At 42.2% G+C, this 19283-nt stretch overlaps 1 protein-coding gene across 2 annotated transcripts in view; it reads right to left on the bottom strand.

Moving 5' to 3' along the window:
- The window catches only part of RTN4 (reticulon 4), a 39536-nt gene extending 20795 nt beyond the window's left edge, over window positions 1-18741 (bottom strand). The window contains exons 1-2 of one of the 2 annotated variants that reach the window (XM_019549289.1): window positions 18652-18741; window positions 15455-17911 (exon numbers count right to left, since the gene is read on the bottom strand). In XM_019549289.1, coding sequence (XP_019404834.1) covers window positions 15455-17903 — 2449 coding nt within the window. In that variant the 5' untranslated portion in view covers window positions 17904-17911; window positions 18652-18741. Of the gene's footprint in view, window positions 1-5781; window positions 5956-15454; window positions 17912-18651 lie in introns of those variants that run through there. The other variant, XM_019549290.1, reaches the window with a different exon arrangement.
- Window positions 18742-19283: the final 542 nt, after the last annotated feature.

Genomic DNA, 19283 nt, shown 5'->3' with positions numbered 1-19283 from the left:
CAAAATTGCGGGGGGCCACACACATGTCCTCCCCATGCCTCCCCCGGGGGGGGGGGGGTTCACAGTGGTGGGGAGCCACCCCCTTGCTCACATCTCCTAAACAAGCTGCCTGTGGCTCCATCCTGCTGCTTGCCCTGATCTCAGGTCCCAGGCAGCACCCCCAGCCCCAGCCCCACTCCTTCCCTCACTGAGGGCTTTGATCTGCCCACCCCCTCCCCTTCACAGACTTATTCTGCAGGTAGCTGCTTCCCAGCTGTATTCCTGGTCACATGCACACATGCACATGCATGTGGTGCCCCCTACATCTCACTCCCAGCAGGCCCAAGCAGGACCCCCTGCCAGCTAGAATGCTGCCTGCCTGCAAGGGGAAACCCACCATTTCCCCAAGGGAACCCAAGCATCCAGGGGTCCCTACCCTGTAGGGGAGAGGAAACTCAGGTATCCAGGGCCCTGGCAAGAAAGAATAATAATTATCAGTAAGCATTATAAGCTACAACTGCCAAAAAAAGCTAATAGCCAATAATGTTATTTCCCCTTTTATCAGTGCCAATGCAATTGGCAACTGACATATTAGTGCACCTCTAGGCAAAACAGCACTACTTCCTTTCTGTGCCACTTTACAGGAATTTGCATGCTATTAGAGACTGAAGATCTCCAAACTGAACTAATAATTACCAACAAAAACAGCCTGGGGAGGGGGACAAAATTTCTAAGCCAACAGCAACTGCAAGACAGTGGTTAATTTTGAGACTTCACCAAAAAGAAACTAAATTTCATTACATCTTTTACTGAAATTAATCCCTGCAGTCCAACGTGGCGCACAAATTAAGGGATGTCAACAGAAGCAAATTCATGCAGTGGTTAACTCTGAATTCTGTTCAAACCCAGCCTAAACTCCTTAGCCCAAATGAGTTAGAGCCATATATAACCACATCATGGCATTTCACAGATCCCTACAGTTCTGCGAGGATTAGTCTGTGTCAAAATAAGGGACTCAGGGGATTTAGTTACAACACAGGTCCAATTTATACTATAGATGAAACATGGACTACGTTCTACAATCGTAGATTTGCTGTGGCTGGAGCCCATGCTCTTTCTGCAGCCATTCACAGTAATCCACCAGAGGGGACAGTCTGGGTTATAAAGCAGCTCTTCACGCTGCTTAGAAAGGAGTCAAAGCTGGGCTCAACCAACTTTTTGCACTGCCTGGCTGGAGGATCTGGTTGTTGGGATATCCAGGGCAGGTAATACCACTGTTCTCTTCCCCATACATCAACTCCAGAGACACAGAGGAGTTTTGCCCAGAGCACAAAGCTCCCTAGCTATGCCTCTGCTCCTGCCAGGTTTAGGTTTACCAGAAAAACCCAATAGGCTCATTGCACATGGCAACACCCTGATTGAGCAACACTGAAGTAAATGGAGGCAGCACAACAGTAGTTTTTAATCACGGGTGCTATCAAACTAAATACACACGCACATGGAGAGATGACCTGAATCTAAAAAGGCTGAGAACCACTGCTCTAGTCACAGGGCTAGACTTCTCCTCACAACCAGTGAAAGGATGCTGAGAAGCAAGTTTCCTCTTTGGAGCTGCCAGGAGATGGCCGATTCCAAAACTGCACCACTGATGAGCCACAGCTTTGTGAAATAACTTACACTGCTGTGCTGAGCCAGGGCACGATACATAGGGCTGATCTACTTACATTTTACCTTCACACATACACGTGTGTGAGCAACTGTATTTGCACTAGAGGCTTTTACTACTTCATCACTTCCTGAACCAATGAGGTTGTAGCAGCAGAAATGCTGTGTGTAGACCAACAGTACGTTTGGCAAGGCTTAATTAGTAAGTAGGAAATCCCAGTTACAGATTAGGCTTCCACCAACCCTCCATTTAAAATCTGATCTTTCCAAGGCAAACCCCTTAAAAGTTTCCCCATTCAGAAACACAGGTGGACATGCCGAAAGATTTGTCTCCATTTTGGTGCCAGACTTGTGGTCTAATCAGTGCATGGACTTTATCCTTTGCTCCATTCCAAGCCAGCAGAGCTTAGATTACTAGGCGTGGAGAAAGTAAAACATATCCAATTTGAAGCCAGAACTGCATATCTATTTGTAGCAAATATTACCAGAAAAGGTTTCAAGAACTCATCTGGCAAGTCTTGTGTTAAGACTCAAAGGAACAGCAGGATATCGAAGGGAAAGAGACGAAGACTGGAATGGACTCCACAAGCCTGACTTTCCAAAGCATTCTGCCTCCCTAAAAAACACACAGTTTTGTTTGCAATTTATTTGGAGACAAGGCCTTACAAATAAAATACTTCTTTTGCAATACTAATATAGTTAAATCAATATCCACCCTTCTCAATGTTGGTGATGTTATGCTATTAAATGTTCATAAAAGAAGAAAAATAAGGTATACTATACCAATTGCATCTATCCTGGGGGTTGTACCAGTAATGGGAGTGGGGGAAGGTGTGTTTGCAGGGAGGAGAGGGAGGGTAAGAACTGAAATACTTATACTTGTATATAAATGTGCATGCAGGCCTAAGCTAGCCTTTACTGGTCTGATGGTTTCTTTCATACACAGTTGCCAATTCATGGCCATTTTTGTGCAACAAAAGAAAGCTATTTTGTGTTATTCTTATTTCATGATATTCTTCACACTGCAAATACTAGAGACCACGAGTCTCAATTTTCTTTTATGAGGGAAAGTTCTCAGGGTTCAGAGAAGAACTGGAAAATGTGGCCTGGTATTCTCAAGTCACATAGGGACAGAAGTTGCACATAAACCAATTTAAGTGACCAGAAACTGGTTTAAACCCATAACAGAACATAAGGTCAATACATACAAGCCAGTTTCAAAATAGCCGAAACTGGTTTAAGATAAACCTAGCTGAATACAGTATTAAAATTAACTGATTTGGGTCAAATCAGTTTATGAAACATCTGTCCCAGACCCTTTCCTGGTGTAAGTTAAATCAGAGTCCCCCAGCATCCCAGCACACTTTGCAGGCCTGGGCTGGGCGGTCTACTCTAGGGCTGCCCTTGCCCCTTAGCTATAACAGGACCTGCCCTGCCTCTGCTCTCTAGCCAGAGCAGAGGAGTGGCCAAACACCAGCAGCATGGCCCCTTAAGGCGAAGGGGCACAGAAGGAGTTTATTCCCCCTCCCTCCCCTCTCCCACCGAAGGACCACAGCCAGGGTCTGCCCGGCCATGGCAGAGCAGCCCATCAGGGTTCCCCCGCACACCCATACAGGAGTGTGGCCAGACCACAGCTGGCATGGCCCCACCATCCGCCCACTTAACCCAGGGCTGAGGCTGGGGGGCTTAGCCATGCTGGTCCATGGGTGCTGGCGGGCATGGAGGGACGAGGCTGGGCCACAGGCGCAGGGCCCTTCCCAACCGCTGCTGCTGCTGCACCCCTGCATGGTGGTTGCTTATCAGTCTGTAGCTGCCATCGGAGACAAATGAGCAAGCCCTGTGCAGGGAGTGTGATGGCAGTGACAGCTGCAGACACACGAACCCCTGTGGCAGGCAATTGCCAGGCTCTGGAACTGCCAATGCATCCAAACCAGCCCAGGCAGCTGTGGGCACAATGGACTTGTCCTGCATGGATAGTCCAGCTGCCAACGTGCCTGGCCACAGCTGCAATGGCGTCATCTCCACGCTGCTGCCCAGCCAGCCGCCACCCATGAGTGCTGGGCCTGGCTGTTATGGAACTGCAGTCAGCTGGGAAGTGTCCTGCCCTCATGGCCCAGCCCTGCTATCCACTTGCCTGATCTGGAGCAGAGCTGAGCCAGCTGCAGGAGCTACTGAGGGTGGGAGCAGAGGGGCTGGCCCAAGCCGCCAAGGCAGGGCCCTTCCCAGGCAGCTGCAGCTCTGCAACAGCCTGGCCCAGCCTGGGTGCAGGGAGCTGGGAGCAATCCAGGCGCACAGCTCCTGTGGCCCCAGTTTGAGCCACACACAGCTGGGAAGGGCTCTGCCCCCGTGGCTGCACTCAGCAGTTCAGCCCTGCAGCCCCAGTCCCAGCCTCAGGAGAAGCAGGCGAATGGCAGAGCCATGCCAGCCAGCTCTGGCCATGCCCCTCACAGCATGAGCAGCTAGCAGGGCAGAAAGCCAGGCAGACCCTGGCTGTGGTCCCCATGCCCATGGGATAGAGGCGAGACAGGAGATTTTAATCCACCTTCCTGCCCCATCTTCACCTGAGGTGCTGCCCTGGCTGGTATCTGGCCACACACACCCACTTGGTAACAAACCTGGCAAGGGCTACTTCCCCCTTCCCCTTCCAGGCACACCCCAGCTGGGGTCCCTGCACACCAGGATGGCAGTTTAAACCCCTCCCCAGTCATACCCAGCAGCCTGCCAGGGCCCAGCCATGCTCATGCCCCAGCCAGCTTCCCTCCAGCCTTATGACTGCTGCAGAAGGGAAGAGAGGACTCGCTCTAGTGACCCCCCAGCCCCGTTCTGGCCTGAGCCACTGCAAGCATGTGACTGCATTTCCAGAATGAAAAGTGAATGTCTATTCAATTGCAAATCAGTTCAATCTACGCAGCAGGTTAGATTAACCTGCAAAGATTGAATCAATTCAGGCTTGGGCTTTTTGAATGTCTGTACTTAGCTATCAATGGCAAATTAAAATTCCACATTGTTTAAACTAATGGGTTTTTGAGGTTTAATACATGGAGTCCTGAATACCAGACTGTAAATGGTAAGTCTTACTAAACACCAAAAAAGGATTTTTAATACTTTAAATAAGAAATTCTAATAAAAGCTGAATTTATTTGCTGAAAGGTTTTCCTATCCTGCTTCTGCTAGACACACAGAGAGGAGGTTATTGTGGGGTATGAAATGCATGCTAGGCAACTGGTATTTAAGTTGGTGATGGAAAACTAAGAAAACCCAGCTATAAAAGCAAACAAATTTTGAAAGCATTAGTAGGAGCCTGGACAGGCCCCTTTAAGAAGCCATTTCTGCTAGTACCTAAAAATTAAATACAACTAAAAAGCTAGTCTTGGTGATAAAATGTGATCCTCACCTGTATAAACAGGATTTAAAAAAAACTCTTATATTCCCAGTACTAATGAAGATCCACAGAGATTTAGAACTATAATCTCAATTGGCAGTTACAGATACAAAGGTCAGTCATACCAATTTAAACCTAGCTACTTACTTATTTACCTAGAAGTACAAAAGATTATGCTTGCTAATTTTGAGAATTAGACATAAAAACAGCATATCTACAATCCAATTAGAGTACAAATAATCCTAAGCAATCTACATTTAAAAGAATACAAGTGTCTTCCCCTGTAAAAGAGAAAAAAAAATACAGCCTGCTGTATTCTGCATGTAGCTGCAAGTCATGAAATTGCTAGACAGCTTCATACACACTTAACCTGACCTGTTTAAATAATTCAGTTACATTAACTGTTAATACTAATTAATTTTTTTCCAAGGAATACACTGGCTAAATGAAGACTGCACTGACATTTGTGCAGTGCATGAAAGAGTAAGCTGTTCCATGTCATGATTCATATGGCTGCAAAATTTTATTCACCAAGCTTTGTATCATAGATGCTGTTTTTCCTCAATAAATAACATATTCCTCAGCACTAGTCATGCATATTCATTTTGGTCAGAGACCCGTTTCATTTCCACATACAAACGCCATTGTACCGTACGTACATCTCTAGGTACATATTTTTCCATCAGCGCTACGCGTCTCATTTACTGAAAACAAACCACAACATCTCCACCTTAAGAAAAATGTTAAATAAATACCCTTATCTTTCCAATTGCTCGGCTGACTGTCCATCTCTCCTCCAACGCTCTACCCTCCAGCTGTGATTATCAATTATGCATACCAACAGAATAGCTGCAATTGGAAAATTCTACAGTCTGTGATATGAAACATCAGTTCCCCAGCAGAGGTCTGCAGTCTCGTCTGCTGCACAACTACTGCAGGACTTAAGTCACCTGACTGTCTTCTGGGTGTGGAACAGACTGACGCAGTGCAATCTGTAACTAAGCTACTAATGCTCCAGCACTAATTCTAAAATTCAATCCCCTTACTGTTGCAGCCATTTGCTTGCTACTCGTAGCAAAATGGAACTAAAGGAAGGTAGGAAAAGAAATTAGTAATTCAAAGGTGGGGATAAAAAGGCTACTCTTGTAATGTCTCAGTGCTAAGGTATTAGTTCAGAATCTTGCATGTCAATAGTGCTCTTGTTCACCAAACTGACAGAAGTTAAATTCTGTGACCATGGGCTTTGTATCAGTTTAAAAGCTTTACTTTAAATTTTAAATAGTTTTCTTTTAAGAAAAAGAGAAAGATCAAACCTTACATTAAGCATTCTGCAACATCTAATTCTTGCTTTCCCCTGCTCTCCTCTCCACCCTCCCCTGGCCTTTTTTCTCCTGCAAGTGTTTCTCATCCCTCCAATGAAAGCTTTAGTCATCCTGCCATTCATATAACCTGAACTTCTGATCAATGCATTTCTTTTCAGTGAGAAAAAACAGTACAACAGTATTTCCATCTTTCCCATAAAGGAAACTCTTTAGGAGACTGAAGGAAATCTCTTTACCAATTACTTTATTCCTTAAAAAACAGCTCTCTCACATTCTGCACATGTCAATGAATAGGTATTAGTGAAAAGGAGAGGGGGGGATTTTTTTTTTTCAAAACCAAAAACCTACTGCCAACTTGGCAGCATCTATTGATGCCAATTCCTACTATTTTGTTTTGAGCCTCTTGATATTAGAAACAGTAGCTCCTGCAACCTCAATTCTGAGACTGGAAGAGGCATTAATTTAAGAGTTCTCTACAACCTTGAGACTAGAACAAGTTTGTAAACATGGTGCAAGCATAAGCTACAGCAGGGCTGTCCAACTTCTAAGTGGCCGGGGCTACCACATTCTTCAGGCCACACCTGCAAGGGCTACGGACCCTGGAGGCCACATGCTCCGTTTCTGCTGCACTACGTGACCCAGCACCTATACTGCAGCACCACACACTTCCCCACTGCTGCTCCCAGTGCTCCCCCAACTCACCCTTAGCACCCTGGCCACCAACTCCCCCACTGCCACTCGGACTCCCCAGGTACTGCAGCCTGCACTGCCCTGCCCACTGGAGCAGGGGCAGGAAGGGGGAAACTGGAGGGAGGGGGAGCCTAAAGCCCTATGTGGGGGAGAAGGGGCAGGTGGGAGCCGAGGAGCCACAATTAACCCCTCATGGGCCACCACCAGTTGGACAGACCTGAGCTAAAAGGATTAAAAAAATCTGGAACAGACAAAAAGCTCAAAAATACATTTATTCGCCCCTGAAAGAAGTTAGAACTTAGTAAAAACTTTAAACCCCCCACCATTTTTGAATGCTTGAGATTAACAATAAGAGGCCAAAAAAGCACCCCAGCATGGACAGTGATTCCAAAATAGACCCCAATAGACCCCATCCTAAATCCAATCCAGAAAAAAGACTCCAAGTTTCCATGAAAGCAATCTTCAGTCTGACACTAAATTAGTTATTTCCATCTTAACACTTGGTTTCCTCTACTAATGTATAGTTAGTTATCCTTCAATGCAACATGAAATGAAAACAAGTTTACCAAAGTCACATAAAGCCCTGGACACCTACTGCCTTTTGCACTGCTCTACAGTCAGTCACTTCTCTGATATTGTAGGCACAAATATGGCCTTAGAATTGATGCAACATTTTATTCCCATTCTGAACTGCCATAAAATCCAGAGGTCTAGAATCTGTGGGAATTTAAAATCTGCTGCATATATAAGACTGTGGCAATTTGTCTCGTTTTGGCATTAACTATAACAGTGAAATAAAGGCTTGGAAACTAGCTTTCCCCTTTAAGCTATAACTATTAAGGTTAACTAGTTCCTACTAAGATGTGCGGTTTTTCATTTTCCCCACCATTTTTGTGTTATTTGGGATAAATCTAATTCAAAACAACACTAAAAGTTGCCTGCTAAATTTGACACACTCTAAGAATATCAGTCACCAATATGAATGCATATACCAATACACCCTTCTTGTTACCATTGCTCTGTAAGAGTCAAGTATTTTTAGAACTGTCAGAGTACAACAAAGCTGCATTCATTTTAGTTTCTGGCTGAAAGAGCTGTCGATTTTCTATTCCAGGTCCCTATCTTTTTGATATGCTTAGGATAGTTAACTTTATTACAAATAAAAAGTTAAACTAAAACCACCTGATGCCATTGGCAGCACATTTAACCAGTTATAAAATTCATGGAACAGAAATTTAGAATGTCTTCTTTTCTCATACTTGAGCATTATACACATACACAAAGAAAACAAAGTAATTTCTATTGTCAAATCCCAAGTGCATTAGCCCATATGCAGACCGTTCTCACTCCCTGCCCCTTGCACTTCATCCCTTTCATTTCTTCTCTACATGTACAATATTTATTCTATCTTCCTCATGCAGTCATTTAGCCCAAAAACTCCAGTATAATGAAAACTGTCCCTTCACAATTACTTGCATCTTTTTTCAGATAATGAACCCTTGTGTAATGCTGTTAAGTATACAAATGGATGTTAACAATTTATTAGGGAATGAGAATGGTTTATTGAGTGTTAATTCTACACTGATTTCTGGAACAATTTTATTTTAACTCAGCCAACAGGCAAATTATAAAAAAAGTGACAGCATCAATTAATGGACATCTAGAATGGGCTCAACCAAATTCAGTACACAGCTGTATTTGAGTAAGAGGGCTCACATGTATAAACCCAATTTAATCACCATCCCAACCTAGAACAACTAGTATTCTAGGATCAGCCTGCAGATCTCACCGACTTCTAGCTTTTTTAATTATAGCTTAGAGTAGGACCTTTAAAAAGCACATCTACATGTGATTTAAGGAGCTTTAGCCCAATTAAAAGCACATTAAAGGACACGCATCTACTCATGTGCACCCTTAATGCACCTTAAAAATGGCAATTTTAGGCTATTTGCAGCTAAATTTGATACCAGCAAAAGCAGGCGTCAAATTTAGGTGCAAACAGCTAAAACACCTTAATGCACATGTATGGTGACTGACTTGGGACTAACTTCACTGGGAATAGAAGTAGGGCAGTGTCGAGTGCTTTTAAGGACATCTACACATGCCTAAACTTAATGCACATTTCCCTAATGTGCATTGAAGGCGATTTAGGTGCATGCCTACACGTGCACATGCTAAGGCACATTAAACAGGGTGTGCAGACCAACATGAGATGAAAGTTAGTCCCAAATCAGTCCACACACCCCGCTAATGTGCCTTAGTGCACGTGTAAACGCACACCTAAAAGTCACCTTAATGCACATTATGTTTAGACGTGTGTAAAAGCATGTGCAGATGCCCTTAAAAGCACTTGGCATTGCCCCATTTCTGTTCTCACTGAAGTTAAATGGTGAAGTTCTCACATAAGGCTCTAGGAGTACAGACTTCTATGAGACCATTAATGAATAAGCTAGCAAGAGCTCCAGTTTCTCGTAATCTTGTACCATTTTTAATGAAAAAAAAAGACAGAGTACCGAGTAGTAGTGTTAAAGATAAAAGCCTTCTGCCTACAGAAAGCTGGGACCCAAATATTTTGGGTCAAATGCATCAAGGCTATTCATCACAAGCTCCAGGGTAACTGGAAGCTTGTATCAGGAACGTTCAAAGATTAGAATGGCAGGAGTGGCATCAACTGAAGGAAGCTAGCATAGCACCAGCCTGTACAATGCCAACTAATACTACTCTTAGTGGTCTGATTTCATAATGAAAATTCACAACATGTTCCCTCCAGAAGTAAACTGCACTACTTTGCACTAAGTTCTCTCCCTGACCATTTCATCTGGGGGAAGGGGAAAAAAAAAACAAAAACACAAAAACAAAAACACACATTTTTCTCTGCTCTTTTTCCACCTCAAATCAGAAGTCTGTTTACTTAAAAAATCAGTATTTCACAAAAGGTGAGAGCCCAAAAATAGTTAATCATGTTTCTGAAAGCAACCGTAAAATTCTTTAAAAAGTGAGTCTTCTTTTCAATGACAGCACTTCTTGGCAGCTAAATTCTTATTTATATCCGACTACTTACTGTAGTACTAACCAGGATATGGAAACAGAGGAGAACAGCAACTGGTTAATGGTGATACACGGTAACATTCCTCTTGGCTAGAGCCTCACAATTTTTAGAACAACTTGGTTTCAAGTTACAGACATGCGAAAAGACAAGTACTTTATTTGTGCTCCCAGAAACTAAAATAGATAGATATTTTTAATCACACCAGCAGTGGGCATGTGCAGCAGGTGAATACCTTCCCAAACTGTGGCTCAACACGTGCATGTCTTATGCTTTACTCTGTAATGACAGCTTTTAAGGGAACGTGAGGTTTTCATACTTTAATCGCATTCAGTCTGAATGACATGAAGTGCCCTTGAGCAGACAGTAGACTAGAATCCACAAGAGACTCACAAACCCAAAGAAGTAGTACTGAATTTTTAGTCTTAAATTAAACCCAAATATTTTTTTAAAAATAAGTGCCTAAATTAGAAATCTGATTTTCAGGAGTTGCATAGAACCCACGGCCCCTACTAACTTCAACTGGTACAAATGGCAGTCAAAACTTCTAGAAGCTATAGGGCAAACATGCCATTTCCACTGGATGATTTCAGTATACAACATGGATTTCAACTCTCTTAATCTCTGAAAAAAGGGACAACACTTCATTGTTTAATGTTCTACTGTTGCTAGATGCTTTGAAAGTCCAAAATTCTATTAAAGATTCATTAAATTCTTAACCATATACATATTGGACATTAAAGTCTTCTACGTTCCAAGTATATCATTGTAAAAAATCCTATTTTGTAGACATTAAGGCTAGCAAGTAGTTTGGTGGCATCTTCAGAACATTTGGCAGCCTCTTTCCATGAATAAATGTGACAGAAAAGATGCTATCTGTTGTTCATCTTCATACAACTATCACTTTCAGATCCACTAAAAAGTCGTGAAGGAGTTAAGATTGACAGGCAGCAAGGGTTGATAGGTTGCAGTGGCTTTTAAAATTTCCAACTCCCTACAGCATTTTAGAAGATACAAATTAAAAAAAAAAAGGAATGAAAAAAGCAATTTGAAAATATCTTAAAAATACTTCTCTGCTCTGGAATATGTCGCACCCTTGGTCAGCATTTTCCGTGCCCTAAATTATCTTTCATTTATAAACACTAGATGGCACCAAACTCTACTTTTAGAGAGACTGTTTCAACAGCTATTATGTAGACACTACCATGTTACACACACACACACCCCCCTCTCTTTCTGGTTTAATTTCTTTCATTGTTATTCCCCCTCCCAACCTTTGCTATCGAAGTACCATGGCCTATGTCCAGATACATTGTTGGACAACTCTGAAAACCTAGGGATATGCTTGGCAGCAATTACATTTGAAATTAGACCATTAAGAAGGGATTACTCTAAAAGCTGATGTATATGAGCAGTAACATTTATGCATTTAGATGTTTAAAACTCTCAAGGGTTGCAAACAATGCACTACAGTTCACTCCAGATATCAAGGGCAATTTTTTTAGACATACAGGAAAGCCTTGCTATTTGTGAACTCTGGATTCACAGGTTCAAATATTTGTGGGGAGGGCAGAGCCAGGAGGCGGGTGGAGAGTGAGGGAGGGAGGCAGTAGAATCTTCTCCCCTAGAGGCAGCCGTGGCGGTACTCAGGGGAAGAGGGTCGGTCCCCAGGCACTGCAAGGGAGCCCCAGGGACAGAGAAGCAAGGCAGCAGTGGCATCTCTGCTGCCACCACATGAGGCAGCCGCGGTGGTGCTAGGAGCCGCAGAGGTGGAAGCACTTGGGGGGAAGGGGTTGGTTCCCAGGCCCTGCGGGAGAGCCCCACGAACAATGCGGGGGTGGGAGGAGCGGGGAGTGGTTGTGGAGTCTGACAGGGAGCCCCATCAGTATTCATGGATTTTGCATTCACTGGAATGTATCCCCCGCAAATGGCGAGGGTCTTCTATACATTAATATTCTGGTATTTAAACTGACAATGGTAATGGCACAGGAAAACAAAAGTATTTTAGGAGTATATCGTCACTCGGCAGTGTTTTTCAGATGTCTACCTGAATATTAAGTTAAACTAGCTTTAGTGAGCATTGATGCTCAGATCTGAAGTTATAATCACGAACAGGCTATTATTTTTCTAGGTATTAGGACATTGCCGTAATTATTGAGAGTATGGTGGGAATGAACAAAGATGGATGCAACAGGCCACAGGCAAACATCCGTTGTTTGCCCTCCAGTTTTTTTTCCTAAGTGTGAAAAAGCACTATGAGAGATATGTGCATCAATGCTTTGATTTGCAGTTCTACTACTCAAAGATTGTGTATTAATAGTACGGTTTAATGAAGAAACAACTTTTTAAACTACTGTCTTCTCCAACTACACTGAGATCTTCAAAAAGGCTACAAAAGTCAGTAACTACAAAACAAGGCGGAGAGGCAGAGAGAGTGTGCGCACATACATTTGAGCTAAAAACCTACAAAAGGAATTTGGACTGTATCTCTTCCTGATTCAGCATTCTTGCCAGTTTTAAATTTGTCAGCAAATTAGATCCAGGCTCTTATCTAGAAGTCTTCTCTAGGCTTTAACTGATATGTCTCAAGAAAATATTCCAATAGCTTTAAAACAAAATTAACATCCTCTCTCAAAGAACTACTATGCAAGACTAGCTTTTCTTAGAATCTACTAGTAAAATACGGATATTAAGGAAGCAGATTTATACTCTCCCTAGAGTTTTACTTTGTGTTTAAAGGACAGCACTTTCCTCTAGGCTTGTGCAGGCCATACAGCACTGACTGGCTATATTTGAGTAAAAGAGTTTGATTTATTTCTTTCGTATGTTTTTAAAGAGCATAGAAAAAGTACAATTTGGACTTTATCAACCCAAAGACCAGCAAGAAACCTCAGCCGCAAATGCCGATTCAAAAAAAATCTTAGCGATTCACTTTCCAAACATGCCAAGAGAACTCTACAAAATTAAAAAGTTTCATTTTAGTACTTCTCATCTTTATGCTTGTTATTAAATTAGTGGCAGTGCTATGCTAGAAAAGCATCTTTGACAAATCAACTTTTGGTGGGTTTTTTTAAAACCAAAGACAAACTCCTGGGTCGTGTCCATACATACAGGTAATGTGCCATTTGTGGAGCCACAAACCACACATTTTGCATGTTAAACTGTGCACGGCGCTGCTAATTTGCAGCATGGGCAAAATTTGCTACCAGGATTTCCCAGTAATAAAAAACAAAAACCAAAAAACAGGAAGAAAGAGGAGCACAAGGTATGAGAAAATAGTGTGTGCTGGGACAAATGCAGAAACTGGGGAGCAGGCAGCTGCTGCCTGCTCATCTCTTCAGGCAACAGAACCCCCATGCCAAGTCACATTGCACTCCAGCCAGCCACGGTGGCTGGCTGGGTTACATACAAGATGCCTTGAGATGAGGGGACAGGCAGCACCTCCATCTCTATGTGCTACTCCTCATCTGGCTGGGGCACAGGGTGCCTCAGCCACACGAGGAGTCCGGCCAGGAGCTGGGCACAGGCGGTTGTCCCACTACGGGCAAATGCGTCCTGCAACAAAGGGCACATGCAGAGGTGTGAGCTGCGGCACAAAGTAGTGGCAAGTTTGTGCCACTACTATTTGTGCTACTGCAAGACCATGTCCCTGCTCATCTGGAAGTGGCCCTGGAGTTCAAATGAATGAAGGAGAATCCATTTTCAAGAAAAGCACTGAAGGAATCAACTGGTACTGGTATCAAGCCTTCATAAAAAGCAACAAAGAATAATTTTGTGACCATACAAAGACTACTGTACTAAGCGACAGCTGTACCTGAAAAAACAAGGTAAAAAGTACTTAGGAAAAAAGATACATACACATAATTTCAGAGGTTCTCCAAATCTTTAAAAACTGGAATTCCTAGGTGCAGGCGTGAAATAGGGCAAATAATACAGCCACACATTCACACACCAGAATTAGAGGCAAGATTATATACATGCAACATGGAGTCTACACAAAACAAAGCTAAACTGGACAGGATGCATGTGGTAAAACAAGATTTTTTCAGAATGTAGATTACTATTAAATACATACATCCAAGTTATTGCTGATTCTAGGTATTCGCATTAATACCAAAACTGAAAGCTAAGGACAGACTGCCCACGCTAGAAGTAGTTTTCCTCTAAGTGACAGGCTTATGTATAATTCACAGGAACCTTTCCAACACAGGCACAGGCAGTGGGAGGCAGGAAGCCAAGCACAGCTTTACTGCATCTTACAAATTAGGTGCAACTGACTGTGGCATAAAATTGAGAGCAGCATGTATAAGCAGCAAAATGGCTAAAAGACCTACCTTTAACCCTTCTGCTCTTTTTTAAGAGTATAACTGGACAGCAAATGCTATGCTGGAGTTCAGCAGAGCAGACTATCTGGAGAAGAAATACAAGTCCTCAATATACCTGTATTGAGTAAAGGGATTTTAAAGGTCACAGAACCTCTTCTTGATGCTCAGCTTTTTCCAGGAACCTAAATGTTAAACTCCCTGATGTACGTCTAGGCCAATGGAGACCTAAGAGCCTCCCAGTCTTTTCTGGTTATAAGCTTTACATGCAGTGACAGAAGAGATAGCACTCAGAAGACTAAAGATCTCCAACGAACTCTGTATAAGAAATAAAAGCACTTGGAATTCAAAACAAAACAAAAAACTTGGACACAAAATAGATTAAATATACCCTCTGTTACCCCTGGAAATTTGTTTCTTCTCCAGTTTCATAGTCCTCCACGTCATTTTTAATCATTGTTGTGCCTGCTTCTTTCCTCAGGCCTGATGAATGCATCTCATTTGAAAGCTCAAATACGTTTATCCCAACCATGCTGTTGGTCTAATTATTAAAATCACCACCCACAAAAATCCTGGCCTCTCAATTCCTGGACCATGATGGTTATATCACTCCAACTCCAACCTTCCACAGCTCAGTCTTACAATAATATGGCTTTGCACAAGCACCTAGTTGAAAACAGCTTAAAACCACGGGGACACCCAATTAACAGCTAGGTTGCACAGCTTCTGATGTCATGGGTTTCTTTTTTTTCCCTTTTAAATAGAGGACTACAGAGGAATTTGAAATAAGCATTAAACTGTTCTCTTAGATTGGCATAAAATTCTGTATCAAGAAAGCACCAGGAGGAGGATGAGAGAAGAAATCCATGCTGTGTGGCTGGTATGCAAGTAAAAAGTACTGGTAGTCAGAACAGGCCGGCAGCACCCGAAGTGTTACATAATGAAATGTATACAGTGATCTACTTCAAAAGAAACAAATCATAATATGCTTAAATTCAGCTAAAGAAACTGCTGAGGAACAAGATGCAAGACAGTATATGGAGATTACCTGAGGATTTACTCAGCTTTGCTGAAAATATAGCAGGAGTTTTCTCCTTTTCTTTACCAGATGGAACTTCTCTCTCCACTGCTTTCTCAAGAGCTTCAGGTTTTACTATACTAACTACCTCTTTTTCAGCAGGCAAAGGTGAAACATCTGCAGGTAGCAAGGACACCTTGGATATTTCAAGCTCTTCTCTGTTCACAGCCTCTGAAGGTTTTTCCAAGACATGAACATTTTCTTCTGCTTTCACTTTTACATTCTTTAAAGATAGATCATGGGGTAGTTCTGGGCAAGGCAACTGCCTCAGCTCATCTTTGATCCCATTAGTCATCTCTTTACTCTCATCTTTGTACAGTATTTCTTTATCAAAGACTTCTGTCACCAGTTTAGGCGTGGATTCAGTGGTGACCAATGTCACAAAGTCCTCTGTCACTTGGACTAGAGAGGACTCTGTGGGTAAAAGAACTTTGTCTCCAATTTTGGACTCCTCAGCAATATGCATTTCAGCTGAATAGGCAACAGCATTCAGATCTTCCATCTGAAGGGAAATTTTTTCCTTCTTGTCTATTTCCATGGAAGCTGCCTCTACAGGCACTGGAGCCGGCATTCTGGAAAAAGCCAATTCGGGTCGGAAAGATTCCAGGTAGGGCTTGGCTGTAGAAGGCAGCAGCTCCTTAAGTTCCTCCATACTTCCATGATCCGTTCCAATCTTCCCAGTGTTTTCGACTGATTTACTTGTCGCAGTAAGAGATGGTGGAACTTCATTTTCTTTCTGAGGAAAATCAGGTGTTGGCTGATTGCCAAGCAAGTCATAGTTTTCAGGCTGAGGTGACAATTTTTCAACAGGCTCTTTATGTTCAGGCACATCCCGTGAAACACATTCTATCAGTGTCTCCGAATAATCTGAAAAGATCGGTGAAGGAGATTCACTAGAGACCTTTGTTTCTTTAATTAAATCACATGCAATAGATATATAAGGAGTCTCTATTTCTTCAGTAACAGCCCTATTCTTATGATCAGGTTCTTTGAATGCAGCTTCCTCCTTTATTCCTGGAGCCTCTTTTAATGATATATTCAGTTCCTCTTGGTACAGTGGAGGTTTCTCAGACACTTGTTTCACATTATCGTAACTAGCCACAGAAGTAAAAGTTTCTAATGGGGAGGCTTCAAGCTGTACAGCAATAGCATCTGCAGAAGCAGCTCCAGTGTTTGATGGGGCTTCCATGACAATATCAGGCAAGACTGGTGATGGAGCAGTTTCAGGTCCTTCAAATGAGGGACAGAGCTGTACTACAGGATTCAAAGGCTCTTGTAAGGACTCGGATGTTTGAACTAAATCTATCTTAGTTTCATAAGCAAGTTTTGTACATGTTGCATCATGCATTTCACTCTCATACGCTTCTTGCACTAAGTCTGGAGTTAGACCTTCAGGCACATTTGCTGCATTATCAGACGATATATTTGATAAAGCATCTGTTTTAGCATAGTCAGCTTCTAGAACTTCCTGCCTGCCTACTAATTTAAAATCACGTTCTATCCATGTCTGGACTTTCATTTCTGCTATTTTTTTCTCATCGGTTTTGTTTTCTGAAGCATCATCCTCCAACAAAGAAAGAGATTTGACTATATTGTCCTCAGATGTTACGGTTGGTTCAAGTTTAGCACACGTAATGTAAGTCTGTGACAATCCCTTTATAGCTTCTGGGGTGCTTGGGAAAGAAAGATCTTCATTACTGCCTTCACTCTCCTTTTCATAATCTTTCTGTATTGTCACCATCTTATCTGTATCAAATCTCTCGTCTAGGCTGCTTTCTAATTTGCAGTCTACCTCACTTATTACAGCCTCTTTCAAGCTGCTAACTCCATGACAAGTATCTTTTACTTCCCATATTGGTTCATATGGTTTGAAATCTACATATTGTTCCCTTGAAGGAGTGTCTTCTTTCAAAGCCACCTTTTCACCACCATCATCAATATCATATTTCACTTTCTTAGAAGACTCCTTTTCATCATGCTTTTCAAACAATTCCATATGGGCTTCTGGAGACACATCCTGCTGCTGTGCAGTGATTTTTCCTAGGCTATATATTTCTTTACCATTTTCTAGCAGCATTTCTTCCTTAGTCTGGGAGACAATGGTTGCTTCAACTTTAGTGGATGGAGGAGATTTCATTTCTGAGTATTCCATCTCTGGGGCTTCTCTTAAGTTTTTCTCTATGAGAAATGGATTTCTTGCATTTTCTGTAGTTTCTTTATAAATATCACTTCCCTTTTCTTTGTAAATGGTTCTTGCAGATAATCCCTCTGATAACATATCAAAGGTTGCATGCTCTTTAAAAGGATCAGCTGAGAAAGGAGAGAAGGAAGGAAGAGAAGCAGCAGTATCAAGCGGGACAGCAGTAAAATCCTCTTGACCAGACGACACAATGCTACCTGGCTTCTCCTGCAAGTCCATAACTTTTTCTGTGACCATGGACAGAAAGGAAAGTTAGAGAATGCAAGTGTTCTTAAAAAGTTAATACAAACTTTATGACAGGTTCAAATAATGTTAGTTGTTAAAGATTCCTCTAAATTCTAGCCTAACTACTACTGTCCGTTTAAAGATATGGGTTAAAAAGTGTTATTCTGCTTCACCTCTCCTAGCAGAGAAGTGGGCAAATGTTAAAGAAGCAGCAACTTTGTGCAGTGCAAAGATTACAGTAAAGCCCAACAGGCCATAGAAGAACAGATCACACAAGAACATCAGGCATTTAACCAGGTGCAGGGGGGAGGAAACAATCTGTATTTTTTCCCCTTTTACAAGGGAAGTTAGTGACCAGAGTATAAAATGAAAGGTCATTCTATATCCATTATAGATAGAGAATCTATTGATGCAAAATACTGCAGAAAGTTATTATGGATTAAGTCTTTCTACTAAGCATTAAGAGCAACTATACTTTAAAATGTTAACAGTACCAAACATTACCCTGCATTAAGATCCTAGAACTCACAGAAAGCTATACTTGTTTACAAGTTGTGTTTGCTTCTGTAGAGTCTATTGAATCTTGAGCAAACAAAAATCACAAGCTTTAAAATTTAGAAGATAAATGCTATACTTGGACCCAAACTAATCTGAGTTAATGGAAGCTAGAGGGAAGGTGTTAATGAGATGGAAGCTGAAGCGCAGAATGTACTCAGACAAAAGGCTAGCAGAAAGAACTTGCCTGCAGAGGAGTATATCAGAGGCTCAGATGCAGCAGGAAGAGCAAAAAGGGTCTCATCTGAAAAACAAACAAACAACCTCAGCAGAAATAAAGATTAGGTAGTTTAGAAAGGGAAGAAAGCAAGCAAGTATTCAGTTGACAATCAGCATGTACACCCGCATCAAAAGTCACAGGACTAGACAAACCAGAGAAATGAGAGAATCACCCAATTATTAACAATCTCCACTTTATGATGAGGTCACTAAAGACAAAACTTCCCCGTCCCCTAAGCTAGGAACCAAAAGGAAAATCTGTATGCAGCAAGTTTAATTTTTGGTCCAAACTTCTTTACTACAGTTCCAATTAAATTGTAGCACTAAGAATAAGTCATCTAGAGCTGACACTGTTGTGTCATCCTTACATTTATTCAGTTTGCCCAAAGGTCTCAGAACAGTAACCCAAGCATAAGAAAAATGAAAGATGCTTTCAACTTGAGAATGTGTTTAGAAAACAAAGGGGGATGGGGAAGTGCTTCCAGGCACTAAACTCCACTTTTGGTTGCCATTCGTGATAGTAATGCCACACTGCTTGCCTTATTTAAAATGCGCACCCCCCCCCCCCATGTTGCTAGACCAACTTCCATTTGTAAAAAT

The sequence above is a fragment of the Crocodylus porosus genome, unplaced genomic scaffold, assembly GCF_001723895.1.
Source record: "Crocodylus porosus isolate Cpor-Errol unplaced genomic scaffold, CroPor_comp1, whole genome shotgun sequence".
In the NCBI taxonomy this organism is placed as follows: domain Eukaryota; kingdom Metazoa; phylum Chordata; order Crocodylia; family Crocodylidae; genus Crocodylus; species Crocodylus porosus.
This window is presented reverse-complemented; position numbering and strand designations above follow the sequence as displayed.